Source organism: Cebus imitator, unplaced genomic scaffold, assembly GCF_001604975.1.
Source record: "Cebus imitator isolate Cc_AM_T3 unplaced genomic scaffold, Cebus_imitator-1.0 Scaffold8, whole genome shotgun sequence".
NCBI lineage: Eukaryota > Metazoa > Chordata > Mammalia > Primates > Cebidae > Cebus > Cebus imitator.
Genome location: NW_016107323.1, coordinates 5,524,132 through 5,543,478, shown reverse-complemented (window position 1 = coordinate 5,543,478; position 19,347 = coordinate 5,524,132). Strand labels below are relative to the sequence as shown.

At 43.7% G+C, this 19,347-nt stretch overlaps 1 protein-coding gene across 2 annotated transcripts in view; it reads left to right on the top strand.

The window, feature by feature from the left end:
* The window catches only part of SART3 (spliceosome associated factor 3, U4/U6 recycling protein), a 35,219-nt gene extending 16,656 nt beyond the window's left edge, over window positions 1-18,563 (top strand). The window contains exons 7-19 of one of the 2 annotated variants that reach the window (XM_017541208.2): window positions 1,756-1,911; window positions 2,627-2,765; window positions 3,221-3,328; window positions 4,029-4,106; window positions 4,236-4,294; window positions 5,334-5,443; window positions 8,800-8,912; window positions 9,845-9,921; window positions 10,505-10,673; window positions 14,226-14,680; window positions 15,159-15,311; window positions 16,269-16,459; window positions 17,150-18,563. In XM_017541208.2, the coding sequence (XP_017396697.1) occupies window positions 1,756-1,911; window positions 2,627-2,765; window positions 3,221-3,328; window positions 4,029-4,106; window positions 4,236-4,294; window positions 5,334-5,443; window positions 8,800-8,912; window positions 9,845-9,921; window positions 10,505-10,673; window positions 14,226-14,680; window positions 15,159-15,311; window positions 16,269-16,459; window positions 17,150-17,327 (1,986 nt within the window). In that variant the 3' untranslated portion in view covers window positions 17,328-18,563. The remainder of the gene's footprint in view (window positions 1-1,755; window positions 1,912-2,626; window positions 2,766-3,220; window positions 3,329-4,028; window positions 4,107-4,235; window positions 4,295-5,333; window positions 5,444-8,799; window positions 8,913-9,844; window positions 9,922-10,504; window positions 10,674-14,225; window positions 14,681-15,158; window positions 15,312-16,268; window positions 16,460-17,149) is intronic. The other variant, XM_017541217.2, reaches the window with a different exon arrangement.
* Window positions 18,564-19,347: the final 784 nt, after the last annotated feature.

Below are 19,347 nucleotides of genomic sequence, written 5' to 3'. Positions count from 1 at the left end.
ATTGGAATTGCATTGAACCTGCAGATCAGTTTGGGGAAAAATTTACGTCTTCCAATCTGTGAACTTAGTATAGGTTTCTGCTACTTAGATCTTGTCTTTCTGGTAGGGCACGGTGGCTCATGCTTATAATTCCAGCACTTTGGGAGTCCAAGGCGGGAGGATTGCCTGAGATCAGGAGTTTGAGACCAGCGTGGTCAACATGGTGAAACCCCGTCTCTACTAAAAATGGAAAAAATTAGCTGGGTGTGGTGGCAGGCGCTTGTAATCCCAGCTACTCTGGAGGCTGAGGCTGGAGAATTGATTGAACCCAGGAGGCAGAGGTTGCAGTGAGCCAAGATCACGCCACTGTACTCCAGGCTGGACAACAAGAGTGAAACTGTCTTAAAGAAAAAAAAAAAAACTTAACACTTGACCTTTAGAGGTCCCCTGCATGGGAGATTTACTGGTAACAGATTTTCTCTATTTGAAAAGGTATTTGTTTCCCTTCTTGAAAATTATTTTCTTAGGCTATAGAATTCTAGACCAACAGCAACAATGAAAGAATTCTAGACAGATAGTATGTTCTCTTAGCAATTGACTGTATCTTTCTGTCTTCTGATATCTGTTGTTGCTGTTGAGAAGTCAGTGGTTTGTGTAAATCTTGCTTCTTCAGAGGTAGTCACTGTTTTTTCTCTGACTGCTTTTAAGATCTCTTTGATGTGGTTTGCGATCCTCTAATTTCATATACAGTAGGTCCATGTGTGGACTGGCCTGAGGTTTTTTTGGGCTTCTTGACTCTATTTGTTCTTTCTTGACCAAGAATAGGATTGTGAAGATCAAATTCTTATTATATGTCAAGCCAGCAAAAGCTTAACCTTTACTTAGCTTGCCACCTTCACTTAGATTTTGTCCTTAGTCCTTAATATTCCTTGTTTCTTTGCCAGTTTGTGGATAACTTTTAAGAAGGCATTATATTTAATTTAGCAGCCTTAGTTGTTTTGAATGGCACAGTGTTTCTGGGTAACTAATTGTTCATCATTACTGGAAACGGAGGCTCTGAAACATCCCCTTTCCACGTACAGAGCCTGTGTGTTCTCTTACTCTCCTGCATGCCTTCTCCCTTTCTTTTTCATGTATAGATGACTTGCATGTACCTGTGTTTCACAAAGCCTCAATCGTTCAATTATGTCATGGCCATCACCAAAATGTGGCTGAAGAGAAAACATGTTGAATAAGAAGATTTTTTTCGAAAAAGAATTGATTGTGTGTCTTTGGATCAGTAAACATACAGCACAGCTGCCTCCATCTTCTGCATTTACCTACATTCTTCCAGGAACTAGTATTTGGAATAAGAAACCTGAAATAGCACCAGGCACTAAATCTTTCCACTTTGGTTGTATTAACTCTACTCAGTAGCCTAAGAACGTGACTTCTGGTTTGGAAGGGTGGTTAACAGTGGTCACTGGCAAAGGTGACCTCTTTTACTCAGTTCCTGATTGATGGGCCACTTAAATTTCCTGTGGTCAAGGAATGGATTTAGAAAAGGGTTTATGGAGCCTTTGTCATGACTGCCATGACCTGGCACTTTGAGCCAGATGAGAAGACTTTCGTTCTGCTCGAGAAGTTGTAGAGCCCGTAGTGTATTGGCTCTGAGTGAGGATTTGGTGATTCTTGGTTACTGTGGCCAGCTTTGCCAAAATTTATTTTATTTGCAGATGTGTTGTGGTTCCTGTCACTAACTAAATTCAACTTTAATACAATTTTCCTGTACTCCAGTTGCAAGCAGAGGCACCAAGGCTGGCAGAATATCAAGCGTATATTGATTTTGAGATGAAAATTGGTGATCCTGCTCGCATTCAGTTGATCTTTGAGCGCGCCCTGGTTGAGAACTGCCTTGTCCCAGACTTATGGATCCGTTACAGTCAGTACCTAGTAAGATAACTGTTCTGATTTCATTTTATTTTTGCCAATTTAGAATCTACTTAGAGAAAATCAGTAAGAGTGCCAGGAGTTTGTTGCATACGGCCCTGCTGTTGCTTTTCCTCCTCTTGGCGAACTCATTTAGAAAGTTTTAGCGTTTCAAGTTATTTAAAAATGTTCACTAACTGTAAGTAAAATTCGCATATAGTCTAACTATGTTGAGGACTTACAACAAATTGATATTTTTTCTTTGAACTTTTTATTATGGAAAAAACGTAAACATAAAAGTAGACAGATCAGTAAAATGAAACTTCCTGAACCCCTCACCCAGCTTCGACAGTTATTAGCAATTATAGCTTTAGTTTACTTTCATCTGTTGTCTCGCCTACTTGCCCCTTTTGTGTTACTCTAAGCAAATCCAGAAATGATATTTCATTGGTAAATATTTCAGTATGTATATACAAAATATTTCAGTGTATGTGTATAAAAGCATCCAAATGAAGTATATCTAGTAGGATTGGCTGATGTATCTTAAGGCAGTGTTAACCTGTAAGTTGCTCCTCTCCCTCTCCTATCCCCCCCTCTTCCTAGTTATTTATTTATTTTTTTGCTTAAGAAACGAGGTCACAAGAGATTTCTTTTGTCACTTGTACTGGCAATGTCTCGTTGATTGGTGAATTCTTGACAATAAAATTTAATTTCCTAACTCTGGAATTCTTTATCGTAGGACCGGCAGCTGAAAGTAAAGGATTTGGTTTTGTCTGTACATAACCGTGCTGTTAGAAACTGTCCCTGGACAGTTGCCTTGTGGAGTCGGTACCTACTGGCCATGGAGAGACATGGAGTTGATCATCAAGTAATTTCTGGTGCGGATGTTTTTGTGGGAGACCGTCTAAGCTATTTGTCCCAAGTAGAAACAGAGACCTGGGGCACAGTCATTAAATCAGTGTTCCCTGGGGTTATCTTTGGGTTATGGAGTGTAGTGACAGAAAGGGCTCTGAGTGAGAGATGAACTGGTTATATTTGTGGCTTCTTAACATGCTAATATTCATTGCATTTCCTAAGAAGTTGTAGTCTTTTTCTCCAAACTTCCTTGACCTGAAACTCTATTTGCAGGGCATCTTGTGGAAGAAGTTTTTTCTAGAACACAGTCTGTAGAGTGCTATAGCAACTTCTTTCTTAGACTTTCCCTAGCTTATTTCTTTGTTACATCTATTAGTCTTTAAAGTCATGTAGTCTTTTATAGTCAGTCGAATGTAGTAACTATTTATTAGCTTCTATTTGAATTGGTAACAAATCCTGACTTTTTCTCTGACTTCAGTAACCTTTGAGAAAGCTTTGAATGCCGGCTTCATCCAGGCCACTGATTATGTGGAGATTTGGCAGGCATACCTTGATTACCTGAGGAGAAGGGTTGATTTCAAACAAGGTATGTAAGTGCATGTGTTTCACTTAAGAACTGATTATGTTCTTAATCTTAATACAGCTTTTGGCGAGATGCCCCAGTTCCCCAGATACATTGTGATTGGGCAAATGATGTAGACTAGGCATGGGTGACTTTCCCCCCAGAAATCTTAGCGATTTATATCTTTAACAAGTCATGCTGTGGATTGTAAAGCAAGAGAGTAATGGTCATTACATTTTATACTGGCTCCTGCCAGCCTCTTTAGTCTTAGCTCTCATTTCTCCCTTCTGGCCTTTTTATTTATCCTAAATACTTCTTGAAATAAGACTGCTGTGTTTTAGAAAAATCTTTGTGTATCTGTGGGATCCTCTGCCCCCTTATTCCCCAGAAACAACCAGAAAACCCCTAACTTGTACACTTTTGCCAGCTGTTACCTCATGCAGGTAACCTTTAGCCGTTCTCCTGTTTGCCTGTGTCACCCCAGCTGGGGGAGACTCCGCACACACAGCACCCTGTGTGCCTTTGTCACCACACTGTCCATACTCTAATTTTTTTCTCCCTCACTATGTGATGAGGGTAGGAATTGGCAATTTTATTTCCGTGTCCCTTGCATGATGCCTGGTACATAATGGGTCTCCAAACAGTTTCAGCGTAGGATAAAAAACAAAACAAACAATGCCATGCTATGTGGTTTCCTAAAGCCTTTTTTTGCTCTTTCCGCTAGACTCCAGTAAAGAGCTGGAGGAGTTGAGGGCCGCCTTTGCTCGAGCCTTGGAGTACCTGAAGCAGGAGGTGGAAGAGCGTAAGTACGCCGCAGCCTGTGGCTTTGCCCAGTTGTATTTCCTGGTCTATACTGTTTGCTGGTTGATATACCTTTTCAGCCAAAGGCTATTTGTCTAAGTTTCTAATTTTACTAATGCTGTTTTTGAAGGTTTCAATGAGAGTGGTGATCCAAGCTGCGTGATCATGCAGAACTGGGCTAGGATTGAGGTAAATGTTTTTGACAAATCTATCACTTTCATCCACCATTGTTTAATAGCATCCTATTAAACCTTAATTAAAATTGAGTCAGAGTCCTAGATAATGGCCTAAGCTCTATAAGGATTTATGTTGTTTACCTAGGTAGTAGTCTAGGCTCTACAAGGGTTCATGGTATTTACCTAACTTGACTCATATTTGTAAATATGTTGGTGAAAATATTAGCTCCCAGCTAGAAGTTGTGTAGTAAATGTCTGAATGCCAGGTATTTACTCATTTACATCCGTCTCTGCCTCTTTGCTTCATTTTTGAGAGCACAGTGAGCGGGTACGGTTTGTCAGCACTGTACCACTGCTATGGGAGTAAGACAGATACAATTCCTGTGCTAGTAAGACTTCTGTCTAATGTGGAGAACAGATGATTTGACAGGTAATTAGAGGATATGATCATTTGAATGTCATTACCGGGTCAGGGACACCAAGGTCAGTAAAAAACAAAACGTGCCTTGATCAGCAGGTAGGATTGTAACAATTCTAATCATGTTTTATCCTCTGAGGGAGAGTCAGAAGAGACTAACATTTGTCAGGTAGTTTCTGTATGGGATGCTTAGGTTTTAACCATTTTAAAGATGAGAAAACTGAGAATTACAGTTTAAGTAATTTGCCCAAGTCACAATTTGTAAGTATTAGTAGCATTTAATTAGCATTTAATACTAGATCAGTCTTTTTTTTAACATTGTCTCTCAAATACTTTTAGTTCTGCTTGATAAAAATAAAAAACAAATGACTGTCCAGTACTGTCCAGTAAATACCATGCACTCCCTCTCTCGGTTCTCAGGAAACGTAGGCAGATAAACTTGTCACTGCAGAAAGGCTCAAGTGTTTGGGCTGGGCCTTTTACCACTAGAGGGAGGCCTGGGGAATGCCCAGGGTCATCTGTAACCCTGATAGTCATGGGGTGCTTTTTACGTGTGTCGGTTGGAAGTGTGTTGTATGACGGGTGTCAATGTCATAAGGTTTAGGTCTCCTAACGGCCTGTTGATGCACTGTAGGCTCGGCTGTGCAATAACATGCAGAAAGCTCGGGAACTCTGGGATAGCATCATGACCAGAGGAAACGCCAAGTACGCCAACATGTGGCTAGAGTATTACAACCTGGAAAGGTAACTGATCTCGGGGAGGGGAGGGAGGCGCTGCTTCTCAGCTACGCCCCTGTCATCACTACTGGCTGACTCCTACCAGCTTGGGCAAGCTTCTTAGAACTGGGCTGCCTTCGTTCATTCTGTGTTTTTCATTAGTGGGTACATTTTTAATGGACAGGGCTAGAGAACCAGACATCATATTTTGTGCCTGGAACTCTTATAGCCATGCATTTCTTTTCATTTGTTTTTGTTTTTATTTTTGGGTATGATACTTTATTTGACCTTTTGGAACTATTTATTTTTTATTATATTTGCTTTTATAGAAAAGTAGAAAATACTGAAAAGCTAAGAGAAAAAAACCTCAAATTACTGACTCAGTCATAACCGTGCATGACCCGTTCTTTGAGACTTTTCTATGCTTAAATTTTTTTGTAATGAAAATGCAGTTAAAACATACATGTGTTAGAAGCCTTTAAAACCTATTCGAATGAAATAAGATATGCCTAACAATATTTATAACATGGGGAAAACATAAAAAATGTGACCAACTTTTCAGTTTATCTTGAACATTATACATTGCATAACATTGCTACATTGCTGTTTATTTTTGAATATTTTTTCTCTATTTAAAAAACACTGTGGGTCCAAATTAGAATATTTACACAAATATGTGATAGATAATGACAGTTTCTTTTCTTTTTTTGGGGGTGGTGGGGAGTCTTGGTCTGTCGCCCAGGCCGGAATGCAATGGTGTGATCTCAGTTGCAACCTCCACCTCCAGGGGCGATTCTCCTGCCTCAGCCTTGTGAGTAGCTGGGATTACAGGTGTGGTCCACCACAGCTGGCTAATTTTTGTATTCTTTTTAGTAGAGGCACAGTTTTCACTATGTTGGTCATGCTAACCTCAAGTGATCCTCCTGCCTTGGCCTCCCAAAGTGTAGGCTTGAGCCATCGCATCTGGCCGAAAGTGACAGTTTCTTATCATCCCACCCCAGAGATAACCACTGTTAAAGCTTGTTAAATATCCCCCTAGATCAGTAGTTCATAATTTTTTTGGTTTCACGATCCCTTTTCCACTCAAAATTGGAGGATCCCAAAAAACTTACATATGTGAGTTATATTTATTGATATTTATAATTTATAAATTGAGAAATCTAAAAAAACATTTAAATTCATTTAAATATAACAAATCATTTGACATTAATAAACTTTTTTGAACAGTGACTGTTTTCTAGAGCCCAAAATAATTTAGTGAGAAAAGTGGCATTGTTTTCTATTTTTGCAAATATATATTTAGTCTGGCTTAGTATAAGACAGCTGAATTCTCATGCCTGTTACTGCATTCTGTCTGTTGTGATCTGTTTTCATTGAAGAGTGTGAAGAAAATTTGACCTTACGCAGATAAGGGGTTAGAAAAGAAAGGTATTTTAGTAGCATTTTCAGATAATTGTGGATATTCTTTCATACATATTATAGCAAAACTTCAGTGTTGGCATGTGGAATCTGAAACCATATTGACAGATTCTGTTACAGTAATATCCATTTGTCTATTTTATCTTTTATGTGATGCCATAATTCTATGACATTATTTGGAAAAATCCCAATTCACCAAATCATGCAGCTCTTCCAAATGTTGACTTATTTCATTCTATAGTATTAAAAATCATATTTGTTCATATCTGCACTGATTTTAGTAGAAAAGTATTTTAAGTAGGAAGCTGTCAGACTTGTGGTGGCAGATACAAGTTTTCCAAAGATTATAATTTTCACTTGAAAGCTTGAATTTTATCACATGCAACAAAAAATGTCAGTGGTTTTCCTCAGAGTGGTAGCCTCACTTTGTTAATTTTCAGAAATGTCTGCCAAATACCCAGGTCTCAGTAACTGACTGGTTTGTCACGTGAATAAGTGTTCTTTCAAGTAAAAATGGTGTCTATGAAAAAAGTGGCTTGATGAGCTTGCAACTCAAACAGTAACATGCTTTTCTGTTTTTTGCAATAACCGTTTACTTCAGTATGCAGAGGGGCTTTAAGTGTACGTGGCATTTCATCACACAGTGCATTGTTATTACTATTTTGGGATGGAGTCTTGCTCTTTCACCCAGGCTGAAGAACAGTGGCACAGTCTTGGCTCACTGCAACCTCTGCCTCATGGGTTCAAGCGATTCTCCTGCCTCCACCTCCTGAGTATCTGGGATTACAGGCACGCACCACCACGCCTGGCTAATGTTTGTATTTTTAGTAGAGATGGGGTTTCACCATGTTGGTCAGGCCAGTCTTGAACTCATGACCTTGTGATCCACCCATCTCAGGCTCCCAAAGTGTTAGGATTACAGGCGTGAGTCACTGCACCCGGCCACACAGTGCATTAAAAAGACGTGTACTGCCTTGATTTGTGCTAAGGGCCACCATTTCTTGTGCACTGTCTTGAAGATGTCAACACAGTGAAAAAGTCCAGTAATGTCTTGGTATTTATTATAAAAGGAGTTTTGTCTTTGTAGGCCCCCTAAGAGGCTCTTGGAGATCCTCAGGGGATCTCCAAGGGGATACGTATGTGGATCCTACTTTGAGAACCAGTGCTCTGAATTTTTTCTGAGTGTCATAATATGTGTATATAATACTTCTGTATATTTAAAATGTTTTAAAAACAAATGTGAATATACTGTTTCATAACAGTTATGACTAACAGAATTGTTGTGTAGCTGTTGTAATTAGCAGTATACAAAAAAGATCTGTTTGTGACCAGCCTGGCCAACCTGGTGAAACCCCATCTCTATTAAAAATAAAAAAATTATAGGAGGTGGGCGCCTATAATCCCAGCTATTCAGGAGGCTGAGGCAGGAGAATTGCCTGAACCTGGGAGGCAGAGGTTGCAGGTTGCAGTGAGCCAAAATTGCGTCATTGCATTCCCACCTATGCGACAAGAGCGAGATTCTTCTTAAAAAAAAAAAAAAAAAAAATCTGACTCTGGGTATGAAATTTGACACTACCCTGGATTCTACTCCCCTCCGGTAGGACTCCATAGTAAAATTTCCCTAGGGACTGTATCAGGTTACAGAGAGCTGTTGGATTCCCCCGCCATGTGCGCACGTGTGAATGCTGTAAAGGCAGAATGCTGGTTGTAGATTGCATTCCCAGGTACGCTTTCCAATAGCCCCTACATGGCTGAGGGAGAGAGTGGTTTAGGGAAAGCCTTCGTAGGTGACTGTGGAAACTGTGGAAGGAGAAAGTATCGTGGATAGATCTGAAAGCTAAGGTCTCCTCAGAAGCTAGAGTTACTAAAGAGTGAGTTTCTACCTGGGAGAAGACAGCCTCTTTCTTTGAGTGCCTTTTTTTTTTTGTGAGCTGGTGGCAGCAACTGTTTGTTTTCTGCCTTAGGGCACATGGTGATACCCAGCACTGCCGGAAGGCGCTGCACCGGGCCGTCCAGTGCACCAGTGACTACCCAGAGCATGTCTGCGAAGTGTTGCTCACCATGGAGAGGACAGAAGGTGGGACCCCCGGCCCTCTTTTGGCTCGGAGCCTGACCCATTTGCTATTTGGTCTCAAGTAGGAGCATGTGGTTACAATCTAGGGACAGGCTCTGTTTATGCTGCCACCCCTTAAGTGGTGCCTTATGCTTAGACTGTCACGAGTGTCCTGAAAATGAGTCTTCCTGCAGCTCCTCTCAGATTCCGCAGCTACCAGGAGGACTCTGATGTCACTCAGCACAGAGTTCTAATTCTTTGTGGGGGGGACTGTGCGTTGTAGGATGTTTAGGGACATCCCTGGCTTGTAGCCATGAAATGCCAATAGCAACCTCCACCGACAACTAAACATGACAACCAGAAGTGTCTCTCAGCATTGCCAAATGTCCCTTGATAGGCAGGATCCCTCCATTGAGAGCCACAGTGCTCCAGTGCAGCGTCTGCCCAACAGAGGAGCTTGGAGAGGCAAATGGCTCAATGGGCTCTGTGTTAAATTTCAGAGTCTTCAGTGTTAGAGAGCCAGAACCATTAGGAAAATAATGTAACTTTATCTGTGGGTATTGATCTGGATTTTGGGTATGAACCCCCCAGAACTGGGAATCAAAGACCACCAAAAAATAAGAAATAAATGCCTGAACATTTGAGTAGCTCTTAAAATTCTTCAGCCTTAATATAAATGTATGTTTTGCATGACAATGTTTTCATATTCTTTGCCGTCTAGAGCCCTTAATAGATCATGTTCTGGGTTTCAAGTCTCTCTTTAAAGGGAAAGGACATTTTAAACCCACTTAGAAAGGACTATTTGAATTCTAAACTTCAAGCCTAGATGAATTACATTTTCTTACTGTTTGATGGGAGAAATCTCTTCTGGAGTTACAGAGAAATTAAGAAAAATTTATTTGATTATATCCTTCAAAATCCTAAAGAATAAAAGTTTTACTTCTCTTTCTTTCAAGGTTCTTTAGAAGATTGGGATATAGCTGTTCAGAAAACTGAAACCCGATTAGCTCGTGTCAATGAGCAGAGATTGAAGGTAATGACAATGTTTGTTTGAAGTCTTTGGCACCCTGTTAGCTATTTTGGTTTGATTTGGCATGGATGTTTCTTGTCAAGATGTTTTACGTTTTCCTAAGTGTCTTTTACTCAGTATTAATTATAAAATATTTAGATCAATGCTTAAACCATCATTTTAGATTGGTCTAAAACTTCAGCCCCAATATTAAGTACTTGTTTTATGTAGTGAGGGAATTTTGGCTCTAAAATTTACTAGAATTAATAAAAAAAAAGAATAAAGAAGAGCCTCACTTAGCGTAGTGAGTGGAACATGAACACCCCCAACTTATTTAGGGCCTCAGTTTTATGAATTTTTTCCCCTTCCTTTTGGTGAGTAATGGCTGAAGTGAGGAAATTGCTAATATAACACAGACGTCAGATCCAGAATTCCAAGGAACCTCAATGAGCCCTGGAGTGGAATATCTGTGAGCCTGACCGCCTTTTCTCCTGATCTCTGCTTTTCATTTAGTAATGAATTTCCACCCCTCTCCCCTTTCCTGACGAATAAGTACAGCGAATGTCATCCCCACATGCAGCAATGCCTCATCTTCCCACTTTTCTAGGCTGCAGAGAAGGAAGCAGCCCTTGTGCAGCAAGAAGAAGAAAAGGCTGAACAACGAAAAAGAGCCCGGGCTGAGAAGAAAGCACTGAAAAAGAAGAAAAAGACCAGAGGCCCAGATAAGCGTGGAGCAGATGAGGATGATGAGAAGGAGTGGGGCGATGATGAAGAAGGTAAGGAGCTCTTGAGAAATTGTGTTTTGAAATGTCTCAAAGTTAGAGAAGTTGCAAAAACATTTGAAGAATGTTCTTCCCTGAACTATTTGAGAATGCGTTACCAGCTTGATACCCATCACCCTTTGATCACTGTTAGGGTGTATGTCTTGCAAACAAGGCCCCTCTTCTCCATGACTGGAATGCAGCCATTGGAGCCAAGGTTAGCAGTGATCACTACTCCTGTCTAATATTCAGACCCCAGGCATAGGCATGTCCGTTGTAGTGAAAGGATCTGGATCAGGATGCACTGTTGTGTTGAGTTGTCCTGTCTGCTGATCTCCTTCAGTCTGGAGCACTCCTCAGCTTTGTTTTTACTGTGATGACCTGTACTCTTGTTTTTACTCTGATGACACACTCTGTTTCGTCCCTCAGCCTGGGTGTGTCTGAGGCTCCCTGGGGATTGGATTCCGCTCGTGTATCTCGGGCAGGAATAGTACACAGGTGCTTCTGTGGCCTGCTCATTGAGTCCCATCTGGTGGCCTCTGATTTCGCTTTGTTTCATTGCTGGTGATGGCCCTTTTGGTAATTATTTATGTTGATGCTCTACTTATCCCAGGTTTGGCTAGCAAGAGTTTTTTCACACAGGCTTCTGGGTCCCTTTGACCCGTCCCCTTGTTCTTTGATCATTTCCTTACCTTCTAGCACACAATTCCCAAGGGTCATCTTCCCTAACTCAGCCCTGGAGTCTGTCATTTCTCCAAGGTTCCTTTGAGTGGTGAGTGGTATTTAGAAGGTGCTAGTTATACTCACTGCTGTTGGGTATTGTTCCTAGGCCTGTGTTGTCGAGGGTAGGGAGTGTGTGTGTGCATGCATGTGTATACAGACATGTTTATGTCGATATTTACTTCTGTAACTATTGATATATATTGAAAATCATGATGTCACACCAGTACCTCCAGTTCCAGTCTAACACCACAGGGTTCCTTTTCATACTTGCAGCAACCTTCTCTCTCTTGTTAAAATTTGTGTACTCATTTATTTTCGAGACAGAGTCTCACTCTGTTGCCCAGGCTGGAGTGCAATGGCATGATCTCGGCTCACTGCCACCTCCGGCTCCCAGGTTCGGGTGATTCTTATGCTTCAGCCTCCCAAATAGCTGGGATTACAGGCATGCACCATTACATCTGGCTAATTTTTTTGTATTTTTAGTAGGGATTGGGTTTTGCCATGTTGGCCAGGCTGGTCTTAAACTTGTGGCCTCAAGTGACCTGCCTGCCTTGGCCTCCCAAAGTGCTGGGATGATAGGCATGAGCACTGTGCCCAGCTGTGTCATGCCCTTCTCTGACCTTGAGAAACCTGGCTCCCTTTATCCTCAGCATCCTCACTTATTCCATCCAGCCCCTGTATTTACAAAATCAGTTTCCTGTTCCTGCCTCCCCTTCTCGTGGGTGCCATCCCCACCCTGTCTGATCTCCTACACCTGGGGCCAGGTATGGCCCTGCATGGACCCCCTTGCATCTTCATTCTGGCTTCCATATCTCAGGTGGGGTCCCTGTCACTGCCCCATGTTGCTCATCTTCTTTCTTCCATTCAGGCTGTAGCATTGCACACCACTGCAGCAGCCCTTACCCTGCACAGACCTACCAGGCTTAGCCCTGCTTTTTTTTTTTTTTTTTTTTTTGGATTTTTTCTCTGTTCCCCAGGCTGGAGTGCAGTGGCATGATCTCAGCTCACTGCAACCTCTACCTTGGGGTTCAAGCGATTCTCCTGCCTTAGCCTCCTGTGTAGCTGGGATTACAGGTGCCAGCCACCATGCCTAGCTAATTTTTGTATTTTAGTAGAGATGGGTTTTCACCATGTTAACCAGGCTGGTCTGGAACTCCTGACTTCAAGTGATCCTCCTGCCTTGGCCTCTCAGAGTGCTGGGATTACAGATGAGCCACCGTGCCCAGCCTTGGCCCTGCTTTTAATGGTTGTGACTTAGTGGAATTTTCCAGCAGTGTTTCTTTCACCCTTGTAATTTCAGGGGTGAGCAGCTCTGGGTCATATTTATTTCAGAGAGTCAGTTAAGGTAAAGAATTGTCTCTGATGGCGGGGTGCAGTAGCTCATGTCTAATCCCAGCACTTTGGGAGGCCGAGGTGGGTGGATCACCTGAGGTCAGGGATCTAAGACCAACATGGCCAACATGGTGAAAACCTGTCTCTACTAAAAATAGAAAAATTAGCCAGGCATGGTGGCAGGCGCCTGTTTTCCCAGCTACTTGGGAGGCTGAGGCAAGAGAATCACTTGAGCACAGTAGGCGGAGTTTGCAATGAGCTGAGATCGCGTCACTGAACTCCAGCCTGGGAGACAGAGCAAGACTCCATCTCATAAAAAGAAAAAAAAAAGAATTGTCTCTGGATGTGTAAGGACTCTGTACACTTTCTTGGTACAGATGTGTGAGCCAGAAAGAACTGGGAATGGAGTCATCCATCTTTGAGTTGACCTTGCTTGCACACCTTGTTTGGGCTTTCCTAAATAACTAAGGGGGGCTCATTGCCCCTCAGTCCTCCCAGTTTAGTAGAGTAAGGCAGATGTGATATGTGACCACGGTGGCATGTCATCAGGACTGTGGGAGATGGAGTTGTTAATAGTGGTGGAGGCCAAAGAAGGCACTAGTGGGCCAGCTCTGTACCAGGAAGACCTGTGGGGGAAGAGGTTTGAAATCTGGGGGGAGACGGAGTGACTGTCTGGCATCGAGAAGGGAAGGGCTGAGCTAGACAGGGAGCCAGTGTTAGCACAGCCTGAAGGCCTAGCACAGCCTGGCAATTTCTGTAAGCAGCAAATAATTGGGTTTGAACTTGGATACATGGAGAGGGATGGGGCAGTGTTTGAGGAGGCTGGAGTGGTAGGCGGGCCAGTCAGCTGGACCCAGCCCAGAGGCGCTCTGGAATACAGTAGCAGCGTGCAGGGCTTTCCACCCATTGCAAAGGTGGTGGGTGAACTGATGGAGAGGTCTGTTTGTTGGAGGCAAACATCTGTTGAGCGTTAGTCCTGGCCCTCTGGAGGCAGTGGTGAGGACAGACTGGAGTAGATTGTGGTTAAGCTCTCTTAAGGACACAAGGAAATATTAAAAGTGTTTTAGAAACCACAGACCCTTTGTAGTGCTTTGCAAAATGTGCTCCATGGGGCGTGGGCATCAGCCACTAGGGTGCTTTTCCAGCGCAGATTCTCATGTCCTGTCCCACCATGTTGACCTGGGCTTTTGTAGGAGAGGGGCCCTGGAATTTGCCTTCTGAACTTTGAGACCCTCTGGCCTTTTGTATAATTAAGAGTGGACAATGGGGATTGATGTTATTACTTCCAATTGACCGAGCCCACTTACCCGAGTGTAACTGGGGCACACAGAAAGTCGTGGGACAGGTCAGGCGGGTCACAAAAGACTTCTCAGGGGTGATGCTTGCCCTTCTGAGTCTGGCGAGGGAGTGTCACATGCAGCTGTCACAGCACGTTCACATCACACCTCTGTTCAAGCTCCCTGAAGAGAGGTAACGGTTAACCAAGGCTGCTTTTCTTTTGAAAACCTGTAGAGCAGCCTTCCAAACGCAGAAGGGTCGAGAACAGCATCCCTGCAGCTGGAGAAACACAAAACGTGGAATCAGCAGCAGGGCCCGCTGGGAAATGTGCCGTTGTAGATGTGGAGCCCCCTTCAAAGCAGAAGGAGAAGGCAGCCTCCCTGAAGAGGGACATGCCCAAGGTGCTGCATGACAGCAGCAAGGACAGCATCACCGTCTTTGTCAGCAACCTGCCCTATAGCATGCAGGAGCCGGACGTGAAGCTCAGGCCGCTCTTCGAGGCCTGTGGGGAGGTGGTCCAGATCCGACCCATCTTCAGCAACCGCGGGGATTTCCGAGGCTACTGCTATGTGGAGTTTAAAGAAGAGAAATCAGCCCTTCAGGCGCTGGAGATGGACCGTAAAAGTGTGGAAGGGAGGCCGATGTTTGTTTCCCCCTGTGTGGATAAGAGCAAAAACCCCGAGTTTAAGGTAGGTTTATGGAAAAACAGAATGCCTTGTGTCTGTGGTTGCTTTAGGGACTTTCTTCCTGCAGCAGTGATATTTAGGATATACACAGAAGTTTTATGCTCTGTTCGGATCTAAACTTCCTTGTGAGCCAAGGTCCATCCTTAGCTGGTTGACTGAGGTCTGACTCATGGCATGGGTACTTGCCGCTGGGTGCTTGGTAGTGACAAGAGACTGTGCTAAATGTGTTTTATGTATGTCACTTCATTGAATCCTTATCAGACTCTGTGACTGGCCACTTTTATTCTTGCCATTTTACAGAGGAAGACATGGAAGCTAGAGAGGTTAAGTGACTCACCCCTGTGGCTCTGTTAACAAGCTTCAGCATGGCTTGGCTCTGGTCTGCCTGGCTGGGCATGCTCCTGGGGACAAGGCTAGTGTCAGAGGAGTCAGGTGAGCTGGGCCAGGCCTTGAATCATGTTTTTTTTCTCCCTTCCTATAGGTGTTCAGGTATAGCACTTCCCTGGAGAAACACAAGCTGTTCATCTCGGGCCTGCCTTTCTCCTGCACTAAAGAGGAACTAGAGGAAATCTGTAAGGCTCATGGCACCGTGAAGGACCTCAGGCTGGTCACCAACCGGGCTGGCAAACCAAAGGTCAGTGTTAGAGCAGATTGTGCCTTTTCTTCAAGGCTCAGGCAAACTTCGTTTCTGTATCTGTTCAAAGATTATTTACCTTTAGGGTGGGTTCCTAGTTCATCTGCTGAGAAACAGAAGTTATTTTAACAGAAAGATCTGCATACTTAGCTCTACTTGTATTTGGAGTCAGATTAACCTGTTTGTAGTTAATTGTACTAAAAAGAATAAGGCACTTGGAAATAGATGATCATGGATTCATCATACTGTGGCCCCTTGCTGTGGGGCTTGAGGGAAGCCCTGTGACCAGTAGCACACAGGCTTTGGGGTAGGCACCTTGTGCAGCCTCCTTCCTCTGTCCCAGGCCTCTCTTTCCCTGGGGCCCCCAGCCAGCCCCCTTGAGTCCCTCCATTGCAGTGCGTCTTCTCCTGTCCTTCCTTCTTGCCCCCCAGTCTCCTGCTAAGTCCTTTTGTGCCCCATTTTGAGTAGTAAGTGGTTTTGTGTTACTGTCTACCCACTGCCCACTTTACCTCCCCTTTATCCAGGTTAATGGAGAGAAAAAGAGGATGAAATGGGAGGGGGGGCAGTGTAAGGGCACAGAAACATGAGGGCTCACCTGGGCACCTGGACTGCTCGCCCTGTGTTCCGTCCACCTCTTGGTTTATTTGCTGGCTTTATACTGGTCCACCTGTCTGTTTACTTCTTTCTTTCTAATTCCGCAGCACGTACAAGGTGTACTGGACTTGGAAGGGTTATCTGAAGTTACAGTGCATTAACAGCAATAGGGAAGGAGAAGAGGGTGGGGAAATAAGCCTGTAGACAGAGGATGCGGCGGTGGGGAAGGTAATCTGTTGATGGGGCGTCTGCTGTGTCCTGGTCTGCTGGTCTCCAGGAGGAGGCCTAGCGCCTGCCCTGCGGGAGGAGGTTGCATCCTGGGTCTGCAGGATCTGACTTGGCTCTGGATCTTGCCTCTTCCAGGGCCTGGCCTACGTGGAGTACGAAAATGAATCCCAGGCATCGCAGGCTGTGATGAAGATGGACGGCATGACTATCAAAGAGAATGTCATCAAAGTGGCAATCAGCAACCCTCCTCAGAGGAAGGTTCCAGAGAAGCCAGAGGCCAGGAAGGCACCGGGTGGCCCCATGCCTTCACCGCAGACATATGGAGCGTAAGTGCTTGCACAGTAGATTAGTGCAGACTTCACCCTGGCTGGCACCAGTTCATGGACCATGGTGGGATTAACCAGGATGAATTAGCTTCCTGTTAGGACAAAAGCCAAGACCCGCTGTTCTTGTGGTAATCACTGTGGTTCCACCGGAGCAAGGTGTCCAGAGCAGGTCCAGGGAGGGTGCAAGCCTAGGCAGTGACCCCTGCCTGGTATTGGCCAATTCACACTTCGTCATTTATTTCAGACAGGACTAAAGGCAGTGATTATTTTAAAGTCCCCTTTGCCAGTTGGATCTGTGTGTTTAAAACAAAATCTCATACCCACGTGTGTGCCAGTCTGCAGCCCTAGCTATGATCCACATAAGCTGTGCTTTTTTCCTGATAGGGATGAGGAGGAGATAGCGGAATTGCTGGGTGACTGGTGAGGTCTGAGAGGTGATAGTCACTCTGATCCCCTCTGAGTGTGACTGGTGCTCAGGGTTGATACTGAACAAGGTCAAGTTTGTTGAAGCAGTTTTTACATAATAGCCAGAATTAAGGAGGCAAGGATTGTCTCATCCTTTTTTTTTTTTTTTTTTTTTTTTCTTTCTAATTTTTTTTTTTTTTAAAACTGTCTTGGCTTATTTTCACAAATAAACCAGGGGCCACGAATTGTTGCTTCAAAAGGTCCATTCAGTGTTTGCTCTTCTAGGAGGGGGAAGGGAAGGACGCAGCTGGCTCTACTGCCTCGTGCCCTGCAGCGCCCAAGTGCTGCAGCTCCTCAGGCCGAGAACGGCCCTGCCCCGGCTCCTGCAGTTGCCACCCCACCAGCCACCGAGGCACCCAAGATGTCCAATGCCGATTTTGCCAAGCTGTTTCTGAGAAAGTGAACGGGACTCTGGGAGACAGGAAATGCCTTACTTCAGGCCCGGAGGACCACCCACACTACCCAGCAGTGCACTGGGGATGGACATGCCTGGTGTGCTGCCCGCTCGCAACCACAGATGGCTCCTCTGCTTCACAGAAAGGGGAAGAGGCCCTAAGTCAAGAGCCTTTTTCAGTGCTCCCTCATATTGAGGGCAGTGGCAGAAAAGTGACCACTCTGCAGGCTGGGCCCAGGATGTGGTGTCCTAAGAGGCTTTTGTATCTTCAAGACTGAGGCACAGAAGCGAAACTAGAATACAGAGTTTTTGAGACGTACTTGTCCAAATGTTCCTGGCCAGCTCCGGCCCCTTTTTATATGACACTTGTCTTCCACCCTGGACAGCACATGTGCCCATCATTCTTTTAAAAGATGAAATGGCAGATGCTAGTAATTCACCAGAATGGCCTAATGTGGGGGTGGGTGTGAGGGAAGTCATCTAAAAACATTTGCTGAATTTTTGTTCAAGGGGGCTGTGCATTTTTATATTCTGTATTTGTAAATGATATGTCAACCATTGTTTTATGTTTCCTTAAAGCAGAATATTTGCAACATTTGTATAGGAATTATTTGTGCCACCTGCTGTGGGCTGTTTTCTTTGCCTAGTGATTAGTGACCTGTGTTGTCTAAACATGAGTTTCAGCCCTTTGGTTTTGTTTAATACCATGTTAAATGCAAACTTCACTTCTCCCCATTTAGCTTTATTAAACTGAAGTTCTCTTAAAAACTTTTTGCTGAACGGTACTCAGATGTGCATTCACATATGGATGTGTTTTGAAGTGGGTGTACCTTGCTTTACCTAATGGATGTGTAAATAGAACTTTTGTTAAGTCAAATCTCATTGTCACTTTGATTTAAATTATTTCAGCTGTGATGTGTCTTCAGTTTTATACAATTTAGGTTATAGCAGTTTGACACTGGAGCTTATGAGCTTTTTTACTTCACATCTTTTATCAAATAATATTTATTGCTTTGAAAACAGCATTGCCAGTTCAGTAGGGGAAGCTTCCTTTATTTACACAGTCTGGAGAAAGATGTCAGGGAATCCTTGTATATGTCATGGGAATCAACTCCTCATTTATCTGTTGTGTTAAGTTTTTGTGCATCAGTTGGGCTTTTCTATATTTTTTTTAACTTAACATTTTTTAATATAACCTATTAAAAAGTAGACAGAACAGTAAAATAAACTCCTATGTGCCTACCATTTGGCTTCCAGCATTCCTCAGCTCCCAGCCCCTCTTCCTTCATGTCTGTCTCCCCTTCACCTTCTGTTCTTTTTAGGCATGTTCCAGATGTCATCGTGATTGTCCAGTAATGTTGTGGCAGGTGTCTCAGGACTGAAAGGCCTTCACTCCTAGAAATATTAGTGGTAATCCCTTAATGTCATCAACTGTCCACTCAAATTTCCACCTTCCTATAAATGTCAGCTCTCCTCCCTTTAAATGATCATTGGTTGGTAAGCCTCCTAAGTCTTTTAAAATGTAGGTTCCTCTCCATCTCTTTCTTACACAAAACTTTTTACTAGGCTTTACTTCTGAATTAAATTCAAGCGTTGGCTGTTGGCAGCAGCAAGAGCCTTTGCTGTCCCATGCGTTCTTCCCGCAGTGTTCTCTGTGATGCTGCTTGGAAGGCCATTCAGCTGGTGCAATGATTTGGGTAGCTCACAGGGAGCCCTCATGGTTGGGGGCCTGACACATGAAGAGCCATGACTATCACTGTGGGTGAGTGTGGCCTTACTTTTTTCTGTTTCACATTAACTGGCTTTCTTGCCTGCAGCCAGTATTCTGACCTCAATGTCATACTTGCAGATGTCAACCCTGGCCTGTTACAGGGACAGACCTTTTCAGGCTTGAGCAGAACCCCATTTAGGTTCGGGATTGACTGTTGCACAAATGGATATCCAGGACCATATGAGTGGGTTTGTGTGTTTTCCCTAGAAAATCCAGGACTGATGGTAAATAGAAACCTGAGGAACTACTTCAGTTACT